The sequence below is a fragment of the Oncorhynchus kisutch genome, linkage group LG27 (assembly GCF_002021735.2).
Source record: "Oncorhynchus kisutch isolate 150728-3 linkage group LG27, Okis_V2, whole genome shotgun sequence".
In the NCBI taxonomy this organism is placed as follows: Eukaryota; Metazoa; Chordata; class Actinopteri; order Salmoniformes; family Salmonidae; genus Oncorhynchus; species Oncorhynchus kisutch.
Genome location: NC_034200.2, coordinates 27,429,624 through 27,453,307, shown reverse-complemented (window position 1 = coordinate 27,453,307; position 23,684 = coordinate 27,429,624). Strand labels below are relative to the sequence as shown.

The 23,684-nt window shown below is 42.8% G+C and overlaps 1 protein-coding gene across 8 annotated transcripts in view; it reads right to left on the bottom strand.

The window, feature by feature from the left end:
• Positions 1–317: 317 nt before the first annotated feature.
• The window catches only part of LOC109872255 (protein FAM227A), a 23,437-nt gene continuing 70 nt past the window's right edge, over positions 318–23,684 (bottom strand). Inside the window, exons 1-16 of one of the 8 annotated variants that reach the window (XM_020463429.2) lie at positions 23,617–23,684; positions 13,036–13,213; positions 12,677–12,744; positions 12,496–12,556; positions 12,237–12,337; positions 11,639–11,782; positions 8,930–9,028; positions 8,702–8,806; positions 6,814–6,943; positions 6,336–6,544; positions 5,545–5,659; positions 5,260–5,342; positions 4,922–5,079; positions 2,619–2,771; positions 718–790; positions 318–496 (exon numbers count right to left, since the gene is read on the bottom strand). The exon at positions 23,617–23,684 is cut by the window's right edge and continues 70 nt beyond it. In XM_020463429.2, coding sequence (XP_020319018.1) covers positions 401–496; positions 718–790; positions 2,619–2,771; positions 4,922–5,079; positions 5,260–5,342; positions 5,545–5,659; positions 6,336–6,544; positions 6,814–6,943; positions 8,702–8,806; positions 8,930–9,028; positions 11,639–11,782; positions 12,237–12,337; positions 12,496–12,556; positions 12,677–12,744; positions 13,036–13,156 — 1,716 coding nt within the window. In that variant the 5' untranslated portion in view covers positions 13,157–13,213; positions 23,617–23,684 and the 3' untranslated portion in view covers positions 318–400. Of the gene's footprint in view, positions 497–717; positions 791–2,618; positions 2,772–4,921; positions 5,080–5,259; positions 5,343–5,544; positions 5,660–6,335; positions 6,545–6,813; positions 6,944–8,701; positions 8,807–8,929; positions 9,029–11,638; positions 11,783–12,236; positions 12,338–12,495; positions 12,557–12,676; positions 12,745–13,035; positions 13,214–22,243; positions 22,411–23,616 lie in introns of those variants that run through there. The other 7 variants (XM_020463428.2, XM_020463430.2, XM_031806356.1 and 4 more) reach the window with 7 other exon arrangements.

The following is a 23,684-nucleotide window of genomic DNA, read 5'->3' as shown; positions in this document are numbered from 1 at the left end:
CCAATTAAATATCGTCTATCATAAAGCCAAGATCTCTGTCCAAAACCCCAACCTATCCAAATCAAATCAAATCAAATGTATTTATATAGCCCTTCGTACATCAGCTGATATCTCAAAGTGCTGTACAGAAACCATATTCCATATTATGTTTTACACTCTTTCAGTCTTTCTTTTTAATGATTACTCAGAGTCAACACCATTCAGACACTGGTATTTGTAGCCATGTATATACCGCCACATTGTGCCTGTGGTAGTTCATTGCAGCATTCCTGCACAGACAGCGTGTACCCCGAAGAGCCAAATATAATCAAAGCCAATACAGGTGAAGCATGTTTTTTTTAATGCATTTCCGATATGAGGGTAGTCAGGGTTCAGTGGTCAAACCCTGGGGGTTAAGGGGTCAGACTGAGGGGTCAGGGGTGACTTTGTCCAGCCCAGACACAGCCATTTCGAAGGCGTGTATGACCTCAGAGCTGGTCCTGGTGTCCTCTTCATTCTACAATAATGACAGAACTGTCAATAAAGGGATATACAGCTACTGTACTTGTAGCTACTTTATAGCTTATCTACCTTCATTCTACAGTAGTGAAGGCCCTGCCGCCCATTACTGAAATTCATATAGATCAGGTTAAGCCATACTCTTTGTGGCACAACACAACAGTACCACCTTTAATACAACAATAGTGAGGACTCACAGGACAGTCATGTAGAACTTACAATGGTCTCTGGGACCAGTAGCTGGCACAGTCGTTTGATAGTTGTCTTCTGGGACAGGATCTTTTTCTGTTTCCTGATTAAAAGAGAGAGAAAGGAGCGTCACCAATACAGGACAGAATCAAGCATGCTTTTGTTCACTTTATTATCTTTTGAAAAGACAAAAAAAGCAAAGACACATTCGGGCAGAGGGTAACATGTGAAAATATTATAAACTGGGTGATTCGAGCCCTGAATGCTGATTGGCTGACAGCCGTGGTATATCGGACTGTATGCCACGGGTATGACAAAACATGTATTTTTACTGATCTAATTATGTTGGTAACCAGTTTATATATATATATATATTTTTTTTAATTTTACCTTTATTTAACCAGGCAAGTCAGTTAAGAACATATTCTTATTTTCAATGACGGCTTGGGAACAATGGGTTAACTGCCTGTTCAGGGGAAGAACGACAGATTTGTACCTTGTCAGCTCGGGGGTTTGAACTTGCAACCTTCCAGTTACTAGTCCAATGCTCTAACCACTAGGCTACGCTGCCGCCCCATAATAGCAATAAGGCACCCTGGGGGGTTGTGATATATGGCCAATATACCATGGCTAAGGGCTATATCCAGGCACTCTGCATTGTGCTTTTGGATAAGAACAGCCCTTAGCCGTGGTATATTGTCCATATACCACAGACCCCTATGCCTTATTGCCTAATTAACATAAAACACTTATTTTCACAGGGGAGAAAAAATGCATTTGTATGGGCCAGGGAACATTGGTTGTGTGAGAGTAGGCCTAGAATTAGACAGTGAGAGCAGAGCACCCCAAATAGGTGACAAGTATTAATAGGCCAACATAGACAGATGCAAAGCAGACATTACATGGAGCATCATTTATTTCCAACACCACCCGTGGCTCGCTCTGCAGGTCTAGGCTAAGCTACATCAACATGGTATCTCTCTCTATGGTTATTCAAATGATCAACCTGAGCCTACAGGAGGACAACACCTTGTATGGCTGAGGCAGCAGTGGGCATGTCTGCATGCCAGGTTGTTCCCTGTTCCCTACATAGTGCACTACTTTTGACCAGAGTGGTTCACTATCTAGTGGGTAGGGTGCCATTTGGGATGCATTTTATGCCTTATATGGATGAGACAGCATTATTTTAAATATATATTTTCAACATTGTTTTTGTATTGACAAGGAGGGACACCATTATGCTAATTGTACTAACATAAAACTAGATATGTTACACAAGGCATTATGGGTATTGTAGTATATAATGCTACAGTTATCAATCAGAAGACCTTGTCAGGTCTCAATAGAAGAGATACACTGAGTATACCAAACATTAAGAACCCCTTCCTAATATTGTGTTGGGGCATGGACTCTACAAGGTGTCGAAAGATGTCCACAGGGATGCTGGCCCATGTTGACTCCAATGCTCCCCACAGTTGTGTCAAGTTGGCTGGATGTCCTTTGGGTGGTGGACAATTCTTGATACACATGGGAAACTGTTGAGTCTAAAAACCCTTCAGCATTGCAGTTCTAGACACAAACTGTTGCGCCTGGTACCTACTAATATACCCAGTTCAAAGGCGCTTCCATCTTTTGTCTTGCTCATTCACCCTATGACTGGCACACATACACAATCCATGTCTCAATTCTGTCAAGGCTTAGAAATCATTATTTTACATCTCTTCTCCCCTTCATCTGCACTGATTAGTGGATTTAACAAGTGACATCAATAAGAAATCATAGCTTTCACCTGTATTCACCTGGTCAGTCTGTCATGGAAAGAGCAGGTGTTCATTTTTTGTACACTCAGTGTGTCTCTTACAGTGTGTGTCCTACTACACTAAGATATACACTTTAGTGTTGAGCTATGGTGTTGGGAATGTTAACTGTACCTGAAGGTTTCATAGCGCTCGTCCAGCTTCCTCTGGTTGAGAACATAGAGGTCCTTGGAGTATTGGCCCCACATGGTCCTGAGGGCCCTGCGGTGGGCCACAGAACGCTCCTGGGCCTTACTCAGAATGTCCCTGTACGTCACTGATCCAGCCGTAACATCACCAAGGGGTCAAGGAAGGAACACTGGCTGTGATGTCATGTACAGTGCCATCAAAAAGTATTGGAATATGGAATAAATTGAGATTTTTGTCAATAAGTATTTAACTCTTGTGGCAAGTCTAAATGAGTTAGAGAGTAAACATTTTTGCTTAATTAACAAGTCACATAATAAGTTGCAATAATACAGTTTAACATGATTTTTGAATGACTACCTCATCTCTGTACCCCACACACAATTATCTGTAAGGTCCCTCAGTAGAGCAGTGAATTTCAAACACATTCAACCACAAAGACCCGGGAGGTTTTCAAATGCCTCGCAAAGAAGGTCACCTATTGGGTGATGGGTAAAAACAAAAAGCAGACACTGAATATCCCTTTGAGCATGGTGAAGTTATTAAATACACTTTGGATGGTGTATCAATACACCCAGTCACTTCAAAGATTCAGGTGTCCTTTCTAACTGAGGAAGGAAACCACTCAGGGATTTTACCAATGGTGAATTAAAAACAGTTACAGAGTTTAATGGCTGTGATAGGAGAAAACTGAGGATGGATCAACAACATTGTAGTTACTCCACTATACTAACCTAATTGACAGAGTGAAAAGAAGGAAGCCTGTACAGATAACAAATATTCCAAAACATGTATCCAGTTTGCAACAAGGCACTAAAGTAAAACTGCAAAACATGCATCCTGTTTACAACAAGGCACTAAAATAATACTGTAAAACATGCATCCTGTTTACAACAAGGCACTAAAGTAAAACTGTAAAACATGCATCCTGTTTACAACAAGGCACTAAAATAATACTGTAAAACATGCATCCTGTTTACAACAAGGCACTAAAGTAAAACTGTAAAACATGCATCCTGTTTACAACAAGGCACTAAAATAATACTGTAAAACATGCATCCTGTTTACAACAAGGCACTAAAGTAATACTGTAAAACATGCATCCAGTTTGCAACAAGGGACTAAAGTAATACTGTAAAACATGCATCCTGTTTACAACAAGGCACTAAAATAATACTGTAAAACATGCATCCTGTTTACAACAAGGCACTAAAGTAATACTGCAAAACATGCATCCAGTTTGCAACAAGGGACTAAAGTAATACTGTAAAACATGCATCCTGTTTACAACAAGGCACTAAAGTAATACTGTAAAACATGCATCCTGTTTACAACAAGGCACTAAAATAATACTGCAAAACATGTATCCTGTTTACAACAAGGCACTAAAGTAATACTGCAAAACATGTATCCTGTTTACAACAAGGCACTAAAGTAATACTGCAAAACATGTTATGGTCATGCTTGTAATTGTTAAGGACTGAGGAGGTTTTCAGGATAAAAAAGATATGGAATGGAGCTAAGCACAGGCAAAAGGTTAGAGGAAAACCTGGTTCAGTCTGCTTTCCACCAGACACTGGGAGATTAATTCACCTTTCAGCGGGAAAATAACCTAATACACAATGCCAAATCTACACTGGAGTTGCTTACCAAGAATGTTCCTGAGTGGCCAAGATACAGTTTAGACTTACATCTACTTGAACATCTATGGCAAATAGCTGAAAATGGTTGTCTGGCAATGATCAACAACCAATTTAAAAGAGCTTGCATCATTTTAAAAAGAATAATGGGCAAATCCAGGTGTGGAAAGCTCTTAGAAAGACTGGTGCCAAAGGCGTTTTTACAAAGTGTTGATCCAAGGGTGTGAATACTTATGTAAATGAGATCTTTCTTTCTTTCATTTTCAATAAATCTGCAAACATTTCTAAAAACATGTTTTCACTTTGTCATTATGGGGCACTGTGTGTAGATGGGTGAGAAAACATATATTGAATCCATTTTGAATTCAGGCTGAAATACAACACATGTGGAATAAGTCATGAATACTTTCTGAAGGCACTGTACGTGGATGCGGGCGGCAGAATGGCTAAACAGGAGTACCCTCTAACTTTATCAACAGAATGATCTGTGGGGTACATGTTTGGCGCCGGGACACACACATACACATTTACACATTTACACACACACTCACATAGGTACAGTACACACACACTCACATAGGTACAGTACACACACACTCACATAGGTACAGTACACACACACACACTCCATTATTATCATTGTGAGGATATGGAGGCAGCTTGCTGATCTCGGTACGGACCACCAGTACGTCCTGTCCCACCTTGGGGTCCATGTGGAGAACACGCATGTAGTACTGCACCAGAGGACTGTTGCCATACACGTTAAACACACTGCGCTTAAACGCCATGTCCGGGTAGGCTACTTGGGACTGTGGGAGAGGGGGAGAAACAGTGGGAATGAGAGAGGGATATGAAAGGTGTGTGTTTGTTTGAGAGTGAGAGAGAGAGAAAGAAAGAAAAGATGAGGGGTAAATAAAACAAGGTCAGCAGGGAGAGTAAGACAGACAGAATGAGTGTGAAAGCTGGACTGTGTGAAGTGCCAGTCTGACCTCTCTGGCAGGTGTCTGGTTGGCCTGTCCAGTCAGGGCCTTCAGGTCTGACCCTGTGATGTTCGCTGAGCCCACGGTCTTCTCTGGAACAACCAGAACATCACACACAGCCAACAACAGAGAGACAGGGGAGGCAAGAAGAGCACACAAAGTGCAAGTTGGCATATTGAGTTCTGGTGAAGTCAATATCACTACCAAAGACCTATGCCATGAATCTCGAATTTGAATCAAGTCCATGCAGAGAAACCATTAAACACAGACTACATTTAGACTACTTATGCTTACCAAATTGAGACAGGGGTTTACCTTCCGAACCTGAAGTAGTGCTGGTTGTGTTAACTGTGCTTTTAGATGGCTGGCTCTCCAGAGTGGTGTGACTACTACTGGTCAGCAATGAGCTCTGAGACACACACAGAAGGACATAGGGTCTGATCAATTGGTGTCCCACTGGGCACAGACGGCATTTCAATGTCTAGTTTTGATTTCCATTTGGTTGAGTTGTCCACTAACATGAATTGAATGTCACCATGTCATTGGATTTAGGTTAAATGTTCCCTTACGTTGAAGACTTTTTGCAAATCCAATCCGTTTTCCACGTTGATTCAATGTCATTCAATTTTGTTGTTGAAATTACGTGGAAACAACTTTGATTCAACCTGCTTTCGCCCAGTGGGGTGTTTGTGTGTGTGTGATTGAGTGTGTATGTGTGTGTGTGTGTGTGTGTGTGATTGAGTGTGTGTGTGTGTGTGTGTGTGTGTGTGTGTGTGTAATTGAGTGTGTGTGTGTGTGTGTGTGTGTGTGTGTGTGTAATTGAGTGTGTGTGTGTAATTGAGTGTGTGTGTGTGTGTGTGTGTCTGTGTGTGTGTGTGTGTGTGTGTGATTGAGTGTGTGTGTGTGTGTGATTGAGTGTGTGTGTGTGTTTGAGTGTGTGTGTGTGTGTGATTGAGTGTGTGTGTGTGTTTGAGTGTGTGTGTGTGTGTGTGTGTGTGTGTGTGTGTGTGTGTGTGTGTGTGTGTGTGTGTGTGTGTGTGTGCTCATTTTAATGTGCGTGAGTTTGACAAAATGAAAAGACTGACCGGTTTGTTCTTCAGTAGAGTGGTGGCACTGCCATGAAAGGGCTCATCAACATAGGCACTGGAGAACATACTGTCTAGGAGAGACAGACATGAGTCACTCTCTTTCTCATTCCTCTTGTTCCCAGAAACAAACTGAACATGAGTGGCCTCCTCTGGCTCCAGAGCCTCAAAATCCCACTTTTTAAAAACATCAGGGGCAGGACAGATACCTGAGAGAGAGACAGAGACAGAGACAGAGACAGAGACAGAGACAGAGACAGAGACAGACAGAGAGAGAGAGACAGACAGAGAGAGAGGGGGGGGGGGTAAACAGTGTCAGCTGGGAGGGTAGATAGGTAGAATTAATATGAAAGACTGAAAGAATCTATAGATACCTGAGTGGAAATAGAGTACTAAATGACAGAGAGGGAGAGTTAACTTGACTATTGTGTGATTTACTTGTGTATGTATGTTTCTCAGTGAGTGTGTGCAGTGTCACCTCCTGTCCACTGGTAGGCAGTAAAGCACAGTGGGATGAGGAAGGTGTCACTGCGGAGGGTTCTGCAGGACTGAGGGAAACAACAGCAGAAGCAGCAGTACAGGGTCTGGGCCAGAGTACTGGGGAACTCCTATAGACGAAAGAGATTAGGAAATAGTTTTGATTATACTCAGTGTGAGATAAATGTAAAAGCTAAACAGTTGAAGTCAGAAGTTTACATAAACTTAGGTTGGAGTCATTAAAACTAGTTTTTCAACCACTTCACAAATTTCTTGTTAACAAACTATAGTTTTGGCAAGTCGGTTAGGACATCTACTTTGTGCATGACACAAGTAATTTTTCCAACAATTGTTTACAGACAGATTATTTCACTGTATCACAATTCCAGTGGGTCAGAAGTTTACATACACTAAGTTTAAACAGCTTGGAAAATTCCAGAAAATTATGTCATGGCTTTGGAAGCCTCTGATAGGCTAATTGACATCAATTGAGTCAATTGGAGGTGTACTTGTGGATGTATTTCAATGACTACCTTCAAACTCAGTGCCTCTTTGCTTGATATCATGGGAAAATCTAAATAAATCATCCAAGACTTCAGAAAAAGAATTGTAGACCTCGACAAGTCTGGTTCATACTTGGGGTGCAATTTCCAAACTCCTGTTAGTACCATGTTCATCTGTACAAACAATAGCATGCAAGTATAAACACCATGGGACCAAGCAGCTATCATATCGCTCAGGAAGGAGACGCGTTCTGTCTCCAAGAGATGAACGTACTTTGGTACGAAAAGTACAAATCAATCTCAGAACAACAGCAAAAGACCTTGTGAAGATGCTGGAGGAAACAGATACAAAAGTATCTATATCCACAGTAAAACGAGTCCTATATCAACATAACCTGAAAGGCCTCTCAGTAAGGAAGAAGCCACTGCTCCAAAACCGCCATAAAAAAGCCAGACTACGGTTTGCAACTGCGCATGGGGACAACGATCGTACTTTTTGGAGAAATGTCCTCTGGTCTGATGAAACAAAAATAGAACTGTTTGGCCATAATGACCATTGTTATGTTTGGAGGAAAAAGGGGGAGGCTTGCAAGCCGAAGAACACCATCCCAACCATGAAGCACGGGGGTGGCAGCATCATGTTGTGGGGGTGCTTTGCTGCAGGAGGGACTGGTGCACTTCACAAAATAGATGGCATCATGAGAAAGGAAAATTATGTGAATATATTGAAGCAACATCTCAAGACATCAGTCAGGAAGTTAAAGCTTGGTCGCAAAGCGGTCTTCCAAATGGACAATGACCCCAAGCATACTTCCAAAGTTGTGGCAAAATGGCTTAAGGACAACAAAGTCAAGGTATTGGAATGGTCATCACAAAGCCCTGAGCTCAATCCTATAGAAACTGAAAGAACTGAAAAAGCGAGTGTCAGCAAGGAGGCCTACAAACCTGACTCAGTTACACCAGCTCTGTCAGGAGGAATGGGCCAGGAATGGGCCAAAATTCACCCAACTTATTGTGGGAAGCTTGTGGAAGGCTACCTGAAACGTTTGACCAAAAAATGTAAAGGCAATGCTACCAAAAACTAATTGAGTGTATGCAAACTTCTGACCCACTGTGAATGTGATGAAAGAAATAAAAGCTGAAATATATCCTTCTCTCTAATATTATTCTGACATTTCACATTCTTAAAATAAAGTGGTGATCCTAACTGACCTAAGACAAGGAATTTTTACTAGGATTAAATCTCATGAATTGTGAAAAGCTGAGTTTAAATGTATTTGGCTAAGGTGTATGTAAACTTCCGCTCAGTTGAATCTTATAATATTGTATGTTATGTGCATGATCAATCTATCAACCTGCACGGGAGTAGAGAAAAATAGGCATTACCCTGAGAAACCACTTGCCACTGCGTGATGTTAGACTCTGGGTCAGGATTCTGATGTAATTCTCTGCGATTCGTGCAAAGAGGCTGTCCTGTATGTGTGCGTCTGGCTGGAGAGAAGAAACATGGCAGCCATTAATGTAACACCACCTGTGGGTTAAGTCTGTTGACAACTGCACTGCACTAGAGGATAAAAACACATGTGCATAAATGTGACTTTCTGTCAATCTCACCTGGAAGTGCTGTAGAAACAGCCACCAGAAGGAGTCCATGACAAAGTCCTCCATCATAGAAGAAGATAGGATGCTTTGGAACACTGCCTTGTACCTGGGCTACAGGACAGGATGGAGATGAATTGTTTCAAACATTAGTCAGATAATTATAATAGTTTGCTGATAATGTTTGAAATCATATTTGAAATTCATGTTTATGAGCCATACTCTGTTTCCTTAGCCTGGTCCCAGATCTGTTTAACTACACATTTGGCATGACAAAAACCATAGTAGTTAGTTACAAAGACCAAACAGATCTGGAACCAGGCCAATGCTTCCTTTCTTCAATGTGACTAATGGAAAAAAAACTGATCCCCCTACCAAATGAAGAAGCCTACAGAATATGCCTTGTAGTCCAGCGGATAAGAACCAAATATACCCGAGAAGTAGCAAACTTGTTACACTAATACTAGAAACAATTTATACATGAGTGGCCTCCTCTGGCTCCAGAGCCTCAAAAGCCCACTTCTTAAAAACATCACCATAAGGAACATTTTAAAGATTGGAGGCAGTCTGGGAAGCATGTCAGTCAACCAGAGTGGCCATTTTAATAAAATGGCTGCCATTCGGATTTCCTGTTAGAAGAAAATAGGGTAAAATCATTCCAAACAATATCAGAATGACTTTGTAATGCTACCCACCCACTAAATAAATCCCACAGATATTATTGAGAATAATTCTGATCATAAAAGACTTTTAACACCTTCATGGTGCTCCTATTGAGGTCATTTTGACAATAATCCTGTGTCAAAAAAAATAATGGAATATGACAAAGCCACCAAATTCCACAAACAACTGGGGCATGTCTAAATAAGTATTTTTGGCTATAGTGACATCAAAGACTTTTCAATATGGCCACCAACCAGCTGCATGGGGCCATATTGGACTAGATTCAGTTAGCCACATCTGCATAAATAATTGGCAGGGGTGTAATGTACTTAAGCAAAAAATCATTTAAGTAGTTATTTGGGGGTATGTGTACTTTACTTTACATATTTTTTGCCAACTTTTACTTCAATACATTCCTAAAGAAAATATGTACTTTTACTCCATACATTTTCCCTGACACCAGAAAGTACTCGTTACATTTTGACAGGAAAATGTTCCAATTCACACACTTATCAAGAGAACATCCCTGGTCATCCCTGCTGCCTTTGATCTGGCGGACTCACTAAACACAAATGCTTCATCATTCGTCAAAAAAATAAATAATAATTGTACCGTCTGGTTTGCTTAATATAAGGAATTTGAAATTATTTATACTTTTACTCTCATATACTTAAGTATTTTTAAAACCAAATAATTTTAGACTTTTACTCAAGTAGTATTTTACTGAGTGACTTTCACTTTTATTTGAGTCCTTTTCTATTAAGGTATCTTTACTTTTACTCAACTGTGACAATTGAGTACTTTTTCCAACACTGATAATTGGTACATACAGCCAAATGATGGATTAAAATGTTTGACGGGAAAATGTAAAAAAAATCAAATTATTTAAAAAATTGTCTGGAAAACACAAAAAATTGCCCAAAAGTTCCATATATACAAATCCTGTAAATATTTAGTAAAAAAGTGGTGAAATTCTGTTTTTTGTAATGTTTTCATGGCTAGTTCCAAAACTTTACATGTAAACACTCTAAAAAGTACTTTTTGCAATGATATATAATATGATATTCTGTTTTGTGTACATTTTATGAAATGTGACAGGAAACCTGCCTAGTACACATCACTTTACAAAAAATCACATAGGAATGTATTATGTCCAGCAGAGAGACAGGTAACCCATTTGAACAAAATAATTTTGCGAGGAGACCTTTCGGCCTTCAAACAAAGTAGGTAAAAGTCTAAACAAAGATGTTTAGCTATAGTGCCACTGAGATTTACCCTATTATACACAGTGGTGTAGTGCTATTTCTTCAGGTGCCGGAATGGAAAAAAAGAAAATGTCATCATTTCTCAATCAACGTTTGCAGAGTAGCCTGTTGAATAATATCATATTATATGCATGAAACACATCATTCAAATACAACGTCTGCCTATGCCTACACACATTGACTTGAATAAATGTTTGTACATTTAACATCTTCTTGAGTGATGTGAGTAAATGCATTTCAGAGCAGATGTAACAAGCTACAGACAAGCCTACCTGGAGTGTTTCCATTGGGTTTCTTTACCAATTTTTTAGCAGCCATACTGGAATTGACTGCCAGGGGGGTAATGGACAATCTGTGATGACAGTATAGCCACAAATACCTATTTAGACATGCCCTAGCTGTGTGTGAAATTTGGACTCTATCACATAATCATCAATTTCCTCATGTAGCCGCTAGACTATGGTCACAATGACCTCAATATGACCACTATTAAGGTCTTAAGTTATGATTATTGTCTATATTATCTGTGGGATATATTTAGTGGATAGATAACATTACAAAGTCATTCTGATATTGTTTGGAACAATTTTACCCTATTTTCTTCTAACAGGAAATCCGGATGGCAGCCATTTTATTAAAATGGTCACCCTGGTTGACTGACAGGCTTCCCAGACTGCCTCCAATCTATAAAATGTCCCCTTAAGGTATCTAGTATTGGTGTACCAAGGTTGATACTTGTATCATAAAATGGAACAATTATTTCACCTATCTGCTGGACTACAGTGCTGTTTAGTACCTTGTCGGTGAGGTGTGGCTGTGCCCTCACTACGTGGGTAATGATGGTAGAAAAGGTGTTGCTGTGTGGCAGGGGCATGGGCATGTCATCTCTGAACCCTGGGTACTGATACAGCTCCACCAGCTTGGGCATGCCCACCTCACGCTGAGGGAGAAAGAGAGAAAGCAGATTAAACCATCTCAGCAGGAAAGAAATGTGATTTCCCATGGCATCTTCTTCTGCCTGCTGGGATAACACACATCGCTATTTGAACACACACAAATGACCAACATAAAATCCCATTCGAATTCTCAGTTTAAACTTGGTATGCAGCATTGTCTCTTAATTCAATCAGGAACAGGTCTGTTGAATATGTAATTTACACATGAGTTGAATGGGTCAGAAGAACCTATTCCAGTAATTACATTATGTATACATTATGATAACAATGTGACCAACCAGCTTCTCGTTCTCAACGAGGACAGCTCTCACTGATTATGGATGATTATTGATCAAAATGACCATTGACATAATAGGCAGATCACACTTTGGTTACCCAGGCGATACGTCACTCCTCCTCAACACCATCCTCCTCCCTCTGTCAATTGTGAGCCCTGACCTTTTCAGCTGGCATGTTGTGCCGGCGATTCTGCAGCGACGTGGACGAGTTCTGCTGGGACGACAGCCGCGTGAACTTTGACCCCGCCTTGTCTTGTCTGTCTGGAGGGAGGAGAGATATCACATGATTACTTAACCCTGTATCAAACCATTAGACCATTGCTAAAATTCTGTTTCCCTTTTCCTATTCCTTGAAACTATAAGAAGACATAAGCATTGTTTGAAATGTCAAGAACCCATAAGAAACCATGTGACCATACCTTTGCCCTCTGCGAAAGCAGCTAGGTGAGTATGTAGCGTCTGTCCGCAGTCATAACCCATCTGAAAAACACAGCTTCCACGTCATGATACATAGACTATACTATGAGGTGTGTGTGTGTGTGTGTGTGTGTGTGTGTGTGTGTGTGTGTGTGTGTGTGCGTGCGTGTGCCCTACACTCACAGAGCTGAAGAGGGGAGGCAAACGGGCAATCCTTGCACTGAGGGACCCTATTGAACCCACCAGACAAGCTGTCACACCCCCATAAAGGACAAACACAAATTCACACTCTATTATTTCAATATTTATCAGTCATATCATAACATAACAATGAGGTAATTGGAGAGAAGTGTGTGGGACAGTGAGGGACACTAAATGTACATCACCACGATTGTGTAAACTATTTCACTTAGGCCTACTGAATGGGGACACTGTATGTGTTCAATAGGCTAGGCTATTGCCTCCCTAACATTAGCTGAGTTTAGTCCACGATACGATACAGGGATCTAAACTAGAGCTCCCTGGACATGTGAAGAGGATACAGGCTGGAGTGTGTGAGGCCTCTTGTAGGATCTCCTTCTGGCTTCGCGCAGTGACAGGGTTCTCGCTCACGTCCTCCTGGTACACCACGATGGGTGCGCACTGCTCACTGATGTCCGCCATTGTTGACCTCTGCCACTACCACAACTGCCGCCTCAGCAACAAACCTAGGGAGACGGGCTGGTGCATAGCGGCATTTTAAGTTGTCAATCAATTCCAAAGCCGATCAAACACTCTCTATAAGCCTATGTCAACACAGGAGGAAGAACAGCATGACATCGACATTTCTTACATTTTGATCACAGCAAAAGGAAGGTAACATTGCCACTACCTTGCTCTCCAAACAACGAGCATGAATTGAGGAGCAAACTGAATCAGACAAGAAGGAAATACATTGGAGGCCAGTGGGAATTAATAAAAGCTCTTCTTTATTGATAAAACCAGCGCATTTTGGCCTTTCATCCTTCAGCCTTCATTTGGTATTTAAAGAAGGAATATGAAGGTGTATTTTATTTCAAATGACCTCCTACAGCTTCCATTCTATGTCTATAAACAACGGGTCAGATTTTTGCAACCCAATCACATCGTTTTTTTTGTATTTCCATTGTGATTGAACCCATATGAGGCCATTTTGATATTAGTATTTTATGCATAAACCAATGGAGGTCACGTTTGTTAAGATGGCACGTTGATGCTATCTGTTGGTAAATGTTCATTACTGCAACACCAGTGTCCTACCAGTGTACTGCATATACCCTTGCAATGTGCTGCACAACTGGTTACTTGCATCAGTGACACTGTCTCGTCATTTAACATCCAAACATGACCACCGCAAATCAGAGCGAACTGTTTGGGTTTACATAAAATTCAACTGAGTAAAACTTTGCCGGATTTCACCTTAACTACAGTGAGTTTGCTAGTTAGCAATTAGCTTCAGTGTTGTTAGCATCAGATAGACATGGCTGCTAACATTTCCCTCCCGCCATTATGAAGCTCAGCGGAGATTGGAGCACGAACTGGGATACGTTTAGAGGTGAATGGGAGGACTATGCACCAGCTACTGGACTTCTGGAAAAGGAAGATGATGCAGTGGCTGCCACTTTGAGGACTATAATGGCCGCTGAATGCTGACATCTACACAACCACAACCTGAACCTAACAGCAGCTCAGCAAGGTAACGCAACAGCTATTCTTGATGCTCTTGAACACAACTTTAAACCAGCAAAGAATGTTATTTACGAGTGTTATGTTTTTGGCTGTTGTATAAACAGGAGGATGGGGAGTCCATTTACAGCTTTGTCACCAGGCTAAGGGAAAAGGCAGCTAGCTACATGTGAATATGGTGCTTTAAGAGACAAACTGATCAGCGATAAGAGTGCTCGGCATAGCTGATGAAGGCACGTGCAGACATTTGCAGAGAGCACGGGACCTGACACTGGTCTTGGCATTGGAGACATGCCGTGCGGCAAAGATTACTCTTATACGGATGAGGTCCATGGTGTTCGAAAGGTAGCATATGGATGGACAATGTCAATGCTACATTCAGGCAGCCAGCTAAGAAATTCCCCTTTGCCACAGCTAATGCTAATACTACAGCCAACACTGCAATAGACAGCCCCTATACGTGCGGATATTGTGGCATTTCTCACAGATGTGGAAAGAACACTGCACAACCTATGGGAAAATGTGTAAAATCCTGTGGCACAGCTAATCACTTCGAACGGGTCTGCATGAAGAGCAAGAGAAAGGAGGGTGAAGTGCAATCCATTGAAACAGACACAGATGAAGGAATCAACAGCACTGAGAACCACAACAATGCCAGCTAGATTCTGAGGCCAAATGCCTTAAAGACAAAAGGAGGCTTGCGCCCAGAAACAAACAAACACAGAGTAGCACCAAGCTGAAACTGTATTCAGGCCACCTGTTTAGGCCTGTGTGTGACAGAGTGTGTTGTGCTTGGCCAGAAACACACCCTTAAGTTTGAAATAATTTAGGCTAGTCAACAGCCATTACTGTCAGGGTCAACATGTAAGCACCTCGGGCTTATTAACGTCACCATCCCAGCAGACCTTTGAGTTGGATGCAGCAATCTAGCCAGTTCAGTGTGCACCTCGCAAAGTACCAGTGGCCCTGAAAGCAGCTGTGAAGGCTCAGCTCGACAAATATGATGCAGATGGCCACATCACATCTGTCACCGGGCCTACAGACTGGATTAGTAATATGGTTATCTTCAAGAAACCAGACAAGCTACAGCTATCCTTTGATCCTTAACACGTCAACCAGGCTCTGCGATGTTCATATTACATTATGCCCTAGTTGGAGGATGTTCTTTACAAGCTCCCGAAGGCCATATTCTTCACGCTCGTGGACACCAGAGTTGCCTTCCTGCAGTGCAAACTCGACGAGCCCAGCACCTACATGACCACCTTTTGGACACCCTGGGGTAGGAAGTGGTGGTTGAAGCTCCCGTTTTGTGTCTCCTTGGATCCAGATGTGTATCAGTGGAAAACGCACAAGCTGCTGGTTGGACTCAGTGGCATGGAACCCATAGTAGATGACAACATCGTAGTGGGCTGTGGGGACAGTGTTCAGGAGGCAGACCATGACTCCAAGCTGCTGGCCGTGATGGACAGATGCAGACAGGTCAAGCTAAGGTGAAGCATAAAAATCTTCAGTTAAAAGTCCTAGAGGTCCGCTTTCACAGGCACATCTTGTCCTCCATCTGATTGATTCAGAGAATGTGTAGGCTGTCTTGGACATGCCACCCCACCCATCTGACATGAAGTCAGTGCAGAACTTTGTCGGATTCGTCACCTACCTGGTCAAGTTCCTGCCACAGCTCTCTGAGGTATCTGATCAACTAAGGAGGCTCATGGACAAGGACACCATCGGCATTGGCTTCCAAAACACAACACAGCGGTGAGGAAAATAAAGTACCTGATCACCCAGACACCTGTCCTGCGATACTACGATGTGTGAAAACCTGTCACGATTCAGAGTGCCTCGAGCCAGTATGGACTGGGCTGTTGCGACAGGTAGCCTAGCAGTTAAGAGCATTGGGCCAGTAACCGAAAGGTCGCTGGAGCAAATTCCTGAGATGGCAAGGCGGAAAAATCTGCAGTTCTGCCCTTGAGCAAGGCAGTTAACCCCCAACACCAACTGCTCCCCGGGTGCCGATGATGAGGATGTGAATTAACGCAGCCCCACACACGTGTCTGATTCAGAGGGGTTGGGTTAAATGAGGAAGACACATTTCGGTTGAATGCATTCAGTTGTGCAACTGACTAGGTATCCCCCCCATTCCCCTTCCCTTCATGCAGGAGGGCCAGCCTGTGCCATTCGCCTCTAGGGCACTCACTGCTGTCATCCCCCTCTTCAAAGGGGAGACACTCTAGACCCACACTGGTACAGACCTATATCTGCCTAAGGTCTTCGAAAGCCAAGTTAACAAACAGATCACCAACCATTTCGAATCCCACCGTATTTTCTCCGCAATGCAATCTGGTTTCCGAGCTGGCCATCGGTGCACCTCAGCCACGCTCAAGGTCCGAAACGATATCATAACCGCCATCGATAAGAGACAATACTGTGCAGCTGTATTCATCGACCTGGCCAAGGCTTTCGACTCTGTCAATCACCACATTCGTGTCGGCCTTGGTTTCTCAAATGACTGCCTCACCTGGTTCACCAACTACTTCTCAGACAGAGATCAGTGTGTCAAATCGGAGGGCCTGTTGTCCGGACCTCTGGCAGTCTCTATGGGGGTGCCACAGGGTTCAACCCTCGGGCTGACTCTCTTCTCTGTATACATCAATGATGCCGCTCTTGCTGCTGGTGATTCTCTGATCCACCTCTACGCAGATGACACCATTCTGTATACTTCTGGCCCTTCTTTGGACACTGCGTTAACTAACCTCCAGACGAGCTTCAATGCCATACAACTCACCTTCCGTGGCCTCTAACTGCTCTTAAATGCAAGTAAAACTAAATGCATGCTCTTCAACCGATCGCTGCCCACACCTGCCCGCCCATCCAGCATCACTAACCTGGACGGTTCTGACTTAGAATATGTGTACAACTACAAATACCTAGGTGTCTGGTTAGACTGTAAACTCTCCTTCCAGACTCCAGCATCTCCAATCCAAAATTAAATTTAGAATCGGTTTCCTATTTCGCAACAAAGCATCCTTCACTCATGCTGCCAAACATACCATAGTAAAACTGAATATCCTACCGATCCTTGACTTTGGCGATGTCATTTACAAAATAGCCTCCAACTCTCTACTCAGCAAATTGGATGCAGTCTATCACAGTGCCATCCGTTTTTGTCACCAAAGCCCCATATACTACCCACCACTGCGACCTGTATGCTCTTGTTGGCTGGCCCTCATTCATATTCGTCGCCAAACCCACTGGCTCCAGGTCATCTACAAGTCTTTGCTAGGTAAAGCCCCACCTTATCTCAGCTCACTGGTCACCATAGCAGCACCCACACATAGCATGCGCTCCAGCAGGTATATTTCACTGGTCACCCCCAAAGCCAATTCCTCCTTTGGCCACATTTCCTTCCAGTTCTCTGCTGCCAATGACTGGAACGAACTGCAAAAATCACTGAAGCTGGAGACTCATATCTCCCTCACTAACTTAAAGCACCAGCTGTCAGGGCAGCTCACAGATCACTGCACCTGTACATAGTCCATCTGTAAATAGCCCATCCAACTACCTCATCCCCATACTGTAATTTATTTTGCTCCTTTGCACCCCAGTATCTCTACTTGCACACTCATCTTCTGCACATCTATCACTCCAGTATTTAATTGCTATATTGTAATTATTTCGCCACTATGGGATATTTATTTCCTTACCTCCCTTATCCTACCTCATTTTCACACACTGTATATAGACTTTTTCTATTTTTATTATTGACTGTATGTTTGTTTATTCCTGTAATAGTGCCTGTGTGTAGCTGGTGTAGAGGAGTCAGGCACAGGACAGCAGATATGAGTAATAAACATAATTTACTCAAATATACACAAATACAACACAATAAATCGAGCTCACAATAACGGACCGTATTACAAACAAACAATCACTCACAAACAACCATGGGGGAACAGAGGGTTAAATAATGAACAAGTAATTGGGGGATTGAAACCAGGTATGTAAGACAAGGACAAAACAAATGGAAAATGAAAAGTGGATCGGTGATGGCTAGAATGCCGGTGACATCGACCACCGAACGCCACCCGAACAAGGAGAGGGAAGCGGAAGTCATGACAATTCCATGTGTAACTCTGTGTTGTTGTTTGTGTTGCACTGCTTTGCTTTATCTTGGCCAGGCCGCAGTTGTAAATGAGAACTTGTTCTCAACTGGCCTACCTGGTTAAAAAAAATAAAACTCCAACACAGCAGACCTACGCTCAGATAGAGGAGTACCTCAGCACTGTGTTTTTATGCCAACGCTTCCACCTGTACGGGTGCGACAACGTTACCGCAGAGACAGATCACAAGCACCTTATTGCTATATTCAGCAAGGCTCTCCTGAACGTCCCAAAATGACTGCAGAACATGCTACTGGCTCTACAAAGCTACAACCTCAAGGTGGTGTATAAGCCAGGGCCGGGGATGTACGCGAGTGACAGGCTCAGAAGGGCTACTGCATCAGACACACACACACACGCTCCATGCATGAACAACACACAGTGTGCAGCTTACAAACAGAGCAAGTGAATAATGAACTCATCAACCAGGCTGACTACCTCAATGTTATGGACCAGTGCCTTATTCAAATCAGACAGCACACAGACAGGGAAGAGCACCTCCAGACATTGAGGTCTGTGATTCTGACGGGCTGGCCAGACTGCAAGGAAGAAACTGCTCTAGCCATCAGAGAATATTGGCCAGTCAGAGAAGAGCTCATTGTTCAAAATGAGGTGCTATTCAAAGGTCGATATCCCCCGGTCCCTGCGCCCTGAGATGCTGGCGTGTGTGCACTCAAGTCACATTGGGGGTAAGGCCTGTTACAAAAAAGCACGTGACACACTGTATTGGCCAGGAATGCAGAGTGAAATAAAGGACTATGTCAGCAAATGCACAATCTGCAATGTACACCCTATTGAGCAACAGAGAGAGACAATGATGTCCCACGAGCTACCGATGCAACCCTGGCAGATAGTAAGTCTAGATCTCTCTCAGCACAGAGTCAAAGACTTCCCTGTTAGCCGATCATTACTCAGCCGAGTCAACGATCAAATGCTCAGTTTCCCCACTATGCCCAGGCAGATGAGGTCATCTCAGATAATGGAACCCAATTCGCTTGCTTTGTGTTCTGAAAATTTGCTGCAGAATGGGAATTCAAGCACCTCTTGCCACGACACCCAAAAGCTCATTGGAAGGCCGAGTCGGAGTTCAAAATCGCAAAGAACCTCTGCAAAAACATCTCTGTGAGAGGGCAAGGATGCCTGAAAAGCAGTTATACAGTGACGCAATACACCAGCGGAAGGCATTGATAGCCAACCTAATCTCATAGTTTTACATCAGAATTTGCCGTAATTGGATGAATGTTGATTTTTAAGCCATTAATTCCACGTGGCTAAAGGGTTAATTCTGCGTGGCTATAGGGTTAATTCCATGTGACTATAGGGTTAATTCCGCGTGGCTATAGGGTTAATTCCGCGTGGCTATAGGGTCAATTCCGCGTGGCTACAGGGTTAATTCCGCGTGGCTACAGGGTTAATTCCACGTGACTATTGGGTTAATTCCGCGTGGCTATAGGGTTAATTCCGCGTGGCTATAGGGTTAGTTCCGCATGGCTACAGGGTTAATTCCACGTGGCTATAGGGTTAATTCCGCGTGGCTATAGGGTTAATTCCGCGTGGCTATAGGGTTAATTCCACGTGGCTATAGGGTTAATTCCGCATGGCTACAGGGTTAAATGCACGTGGCTACAGGGTTAATTCCGGGTGGCTATAGGGTTAATTCCGCGTGGCTACAGGGTTAATTCCACGTGACTATAGGGTTAATTCCGCGTGGCTACAGGGTTAATTCCACGTGGCTATAGGGTTAATTCCGCGTGGCTATAGGGTTAATTCCACGTGACTATAGGGTTAATTCCGCGTGGCTATAGGGTTAATTCCATTTGAATATAGGGTTAATTCCGCGTGGCTATAGGGTTAATTCCGCGTGGCTACAGGGTTAATTCCACGTGACTATAGGGTTAATTCCGCGTGGCTATAGGGTTAATTCCGCGTGGCTATAGGGTCAATTCCGCGTGGCTACAGGGTTAATTCCGCGTGGCTACAGGGTTAATTCCACGTGACTACAGGGTTAATTCCACGTGACTATAGGGTTAATTCCGCGTGGCTATAGGGTTAATTCCGCGTGGCTATAGGGTTAGTTCCGCATGGCTACAGGGTTAATTCCACGTGGCTATAGGGTTAATTCCGCGTGGCTATAGGGTTAATTCCGCGTGGCTATAGGGTTAATTCCGCGTGGCTATAGGGTTAATTCCACGTGGCTATAGGGTTAATTCCGCATGGCTACAGGGTTAATTGCACGTGGCTACAGGGTTAATTCCGGGTGGCTATAGGGTTAATTCCACGTGGCTATAGGGTTAATTCCGCGTGGCTATAGGGTTAATTCCGCATGGCTATAGGGTTAATTCCGCGTGGCTACAGGGTTAATTCCGCGTGGCTACAGGGTTAATTCCACGTGGCTACAGAATTAAAACAGAAACAACTCAAAGGGTTAAGTTGAGGTATTAATTCTGAGTGGTTAACTATGGTTATGGTTTGGTTTGGCTATGGTTTGGTGAAGGCTTAACACTAAATAATTAAAACCAATGCGCTGTTTCCATTAAGCATCATCAAGTATTCTCCCTGCTTGCTAGAGAATTGTGAACTGCCTTGTGAGTTTGAGCCCAGTACCGTGCCAACATAAAAATACCAAAAATGGGGGAGCGTCGTAGAAGGCATATATCAGCGGCTCTCTCTTGTGACCAGCCTGGGATAGCAGGTCACTGTACTGGATCACTGTACTGTCATTAAAGGGTTAATCACATGGTTGCTGAGCTAACAGTCATAGTTTGCTGAACCCCGACAGTCATAGGGGTCGCATGACAAATGACGGACACCCAGCAAGTCAAATGGGGCTTGAGGCACTGGGTGAAGAACCAGCGGATCACAGGGCGGCAGCTCCCTCTACCAATCAACACTCCCCTCAGACTGTCAGGTGACATGAGTCCTGACGGAAAAGCCCCCAGTCTTTTCATGCTGTGGACAGCTGTCCGAGCCAAGTAAGATACTTAGTCTGTAGGTTTCCTATATGGACTGTTGACAGAGTAAAAAATATATAATAAATAAATGAACAAAGAAGACAAAAAGACAGAATGCACTGAGTATCTTTACTGAAGACTTGACTATCATTTAAAAAAAGGGAAAAGTGAAGAGACTGAGACAAATGGACTCAATATCATAATTTGTTGTTAATTTTACAGCTGAAAAAGCTCAAACCTTTTATGTTGGATATTATTACTAGGTTTGTTGTGTTAGTGAATAGACAATCCCCTGACCTTTTTCTAAAAGGGAAGACGTTATGGGTGTAAGATGGCACGTTGATGCCATCTGTTGGTAAATGTTCATCACTGCAACACCCAGTGTTTTACCAGTGTACTTCATATACCTGGATGTATTGAAATGTGCTGAACATTAGGCGGGACTATGCGGCCGCATATTGTGGAAGATTGACGAAGGCCGTATTTTCTGAGCTAATCGGACCTAGACGCACCTCCAAAAACAACTCATAAAACCTCATAATTCTGCCCCTAAACGATGACAATTTTTAGGTGAGCGTTAATGCCGCCATGTGATAAGCTGTGCCCACTTTGTCAAAGGCAGGGGCCTTGTTCATTCCCAGCGCGCCTCTCCAGGGTGCCGTTGGAGAGACGCATCGCTGCGGCACTCCACAAACATTCTTATATAAATCATGTAGCAGATATGGCATATGGTAGAAAGAGTATGTTGCCTTTTATGAAGCATACAGGCTGGAGATAAAATGTATGACAATGTAATGAGATGGGATACTTTCTACACCAGGTTTCTCCAATCAACTAGCCTAACCTAAATGGCGCCAAATCAAATAACAAATGTCATGTTAACAAACAACACGTCCTAAAAACAGGTCAGATCAAATTAAAATGGACGGTAGGCTTACCACATAGATGGGCATTCATAAAATGTTATTTCAGACAACACTGTAGGCTACACCTCAGTAAGCACATACCAACACCAACGCGTTTTGGATGTTTTTTTTTATGCAATCCGCACCAGCCTCGATTTCCACATCCACGGACATAGTTTTTTTGGTCCGGCCTGGACCAAATCTGAACCAATCATAGATGTCTAGGTTTGGTTCAGATTTGCCCGGGTCTGGACCAGCCTTGATTTGGCCCAAACATAGACGTGGATAAATTACATATTTTAAACTTTCATTCAGGACCAAAAATGAGCCTGATTTCAACATCCAAGAAATTAAGTATTTTCAACCTTCATTCAGAACCGATAATGATTTCAATAATCTACCGGGGCGGCAGAGTAGCCTAGTGGTTACAGCGTTGGACTAGTAACCGGAAGGGTGCAAATTCAAACCCCCGAGCTGCCAAGGTACAAATCTGTCGTTCTGCCCCTGAACAGGCAGTTAACCCACTGTTCCCAGGCCGTCATTGTAAATACGGATTTGTTCTTAACTGTCTTGCCTGGTTAAAAAAAGGTTAAATAAAAAAATCTGAAGAAAAAAAAATTATACGTCCTAGAAAATATGAATTTTAAGCATACGGAAAATAAGTATTTTCCCCATTCATTCAGCACCTAAATTGAACCTAACTTCAACGCCTGGAACATTTTAAAACATATTTTCAACATCATTTTTTTTACTGAAAAGAACGGAAAGGACCAGCCCTGCTCGGGTCATTTAATCCTGCATTCAAAAGAACTGGGAACTAGGAAATCGCGACTTCTGACTTCAGCGTAATCAAGACAACTGGGAACTTTCTTTTTTTAAAGATCATCCACCTCGGCATTCTATATCGGAAACTCTGGCATCTTTATAGAGCTCCGACTTTCTGACCTGAAGATCACTGACACCATTATTTGAACTCGTTTTTTAAGAGTTCCCAGTTGTCTTGAGAGCAGCATATATGTGGTTAGCTGATAAGTAAAATACCTATCCAGGCGTTGTTAAATCTGGCAGGTGTCAGCAACGCCTGGGCAAAGGAACGCGTCAATAATGTGATTAGTTGATATAAAATGCCTATGTCCCCCAAAACCTCAATTTCTGTCTATCTGTATAATAAAATTCAGATAGACTATAAGAAGGGCCAAAATGCGGTTGTGTTCTAGTGCCCTCTAAGAGTTTTGGAATTTCCTCTTCCTTTTTTTTGTTACCACGCAATGTGCAATTTATTCTATTAATGTTTAATCGACGTCTATTTTGGACAGCAAATCTGAAAAGAAAAACTACTGTCTAATCACATGAGGTGCTGAAAGCCGTATATCTCTCAATTGACGAAGTGTTTGATTAGAAGTTACCTACGTCAATTTGCCTGGCTGTACAACCCCTGTCCAGTCGTCCTGTCCCCTCGTACTGAAATTCACGC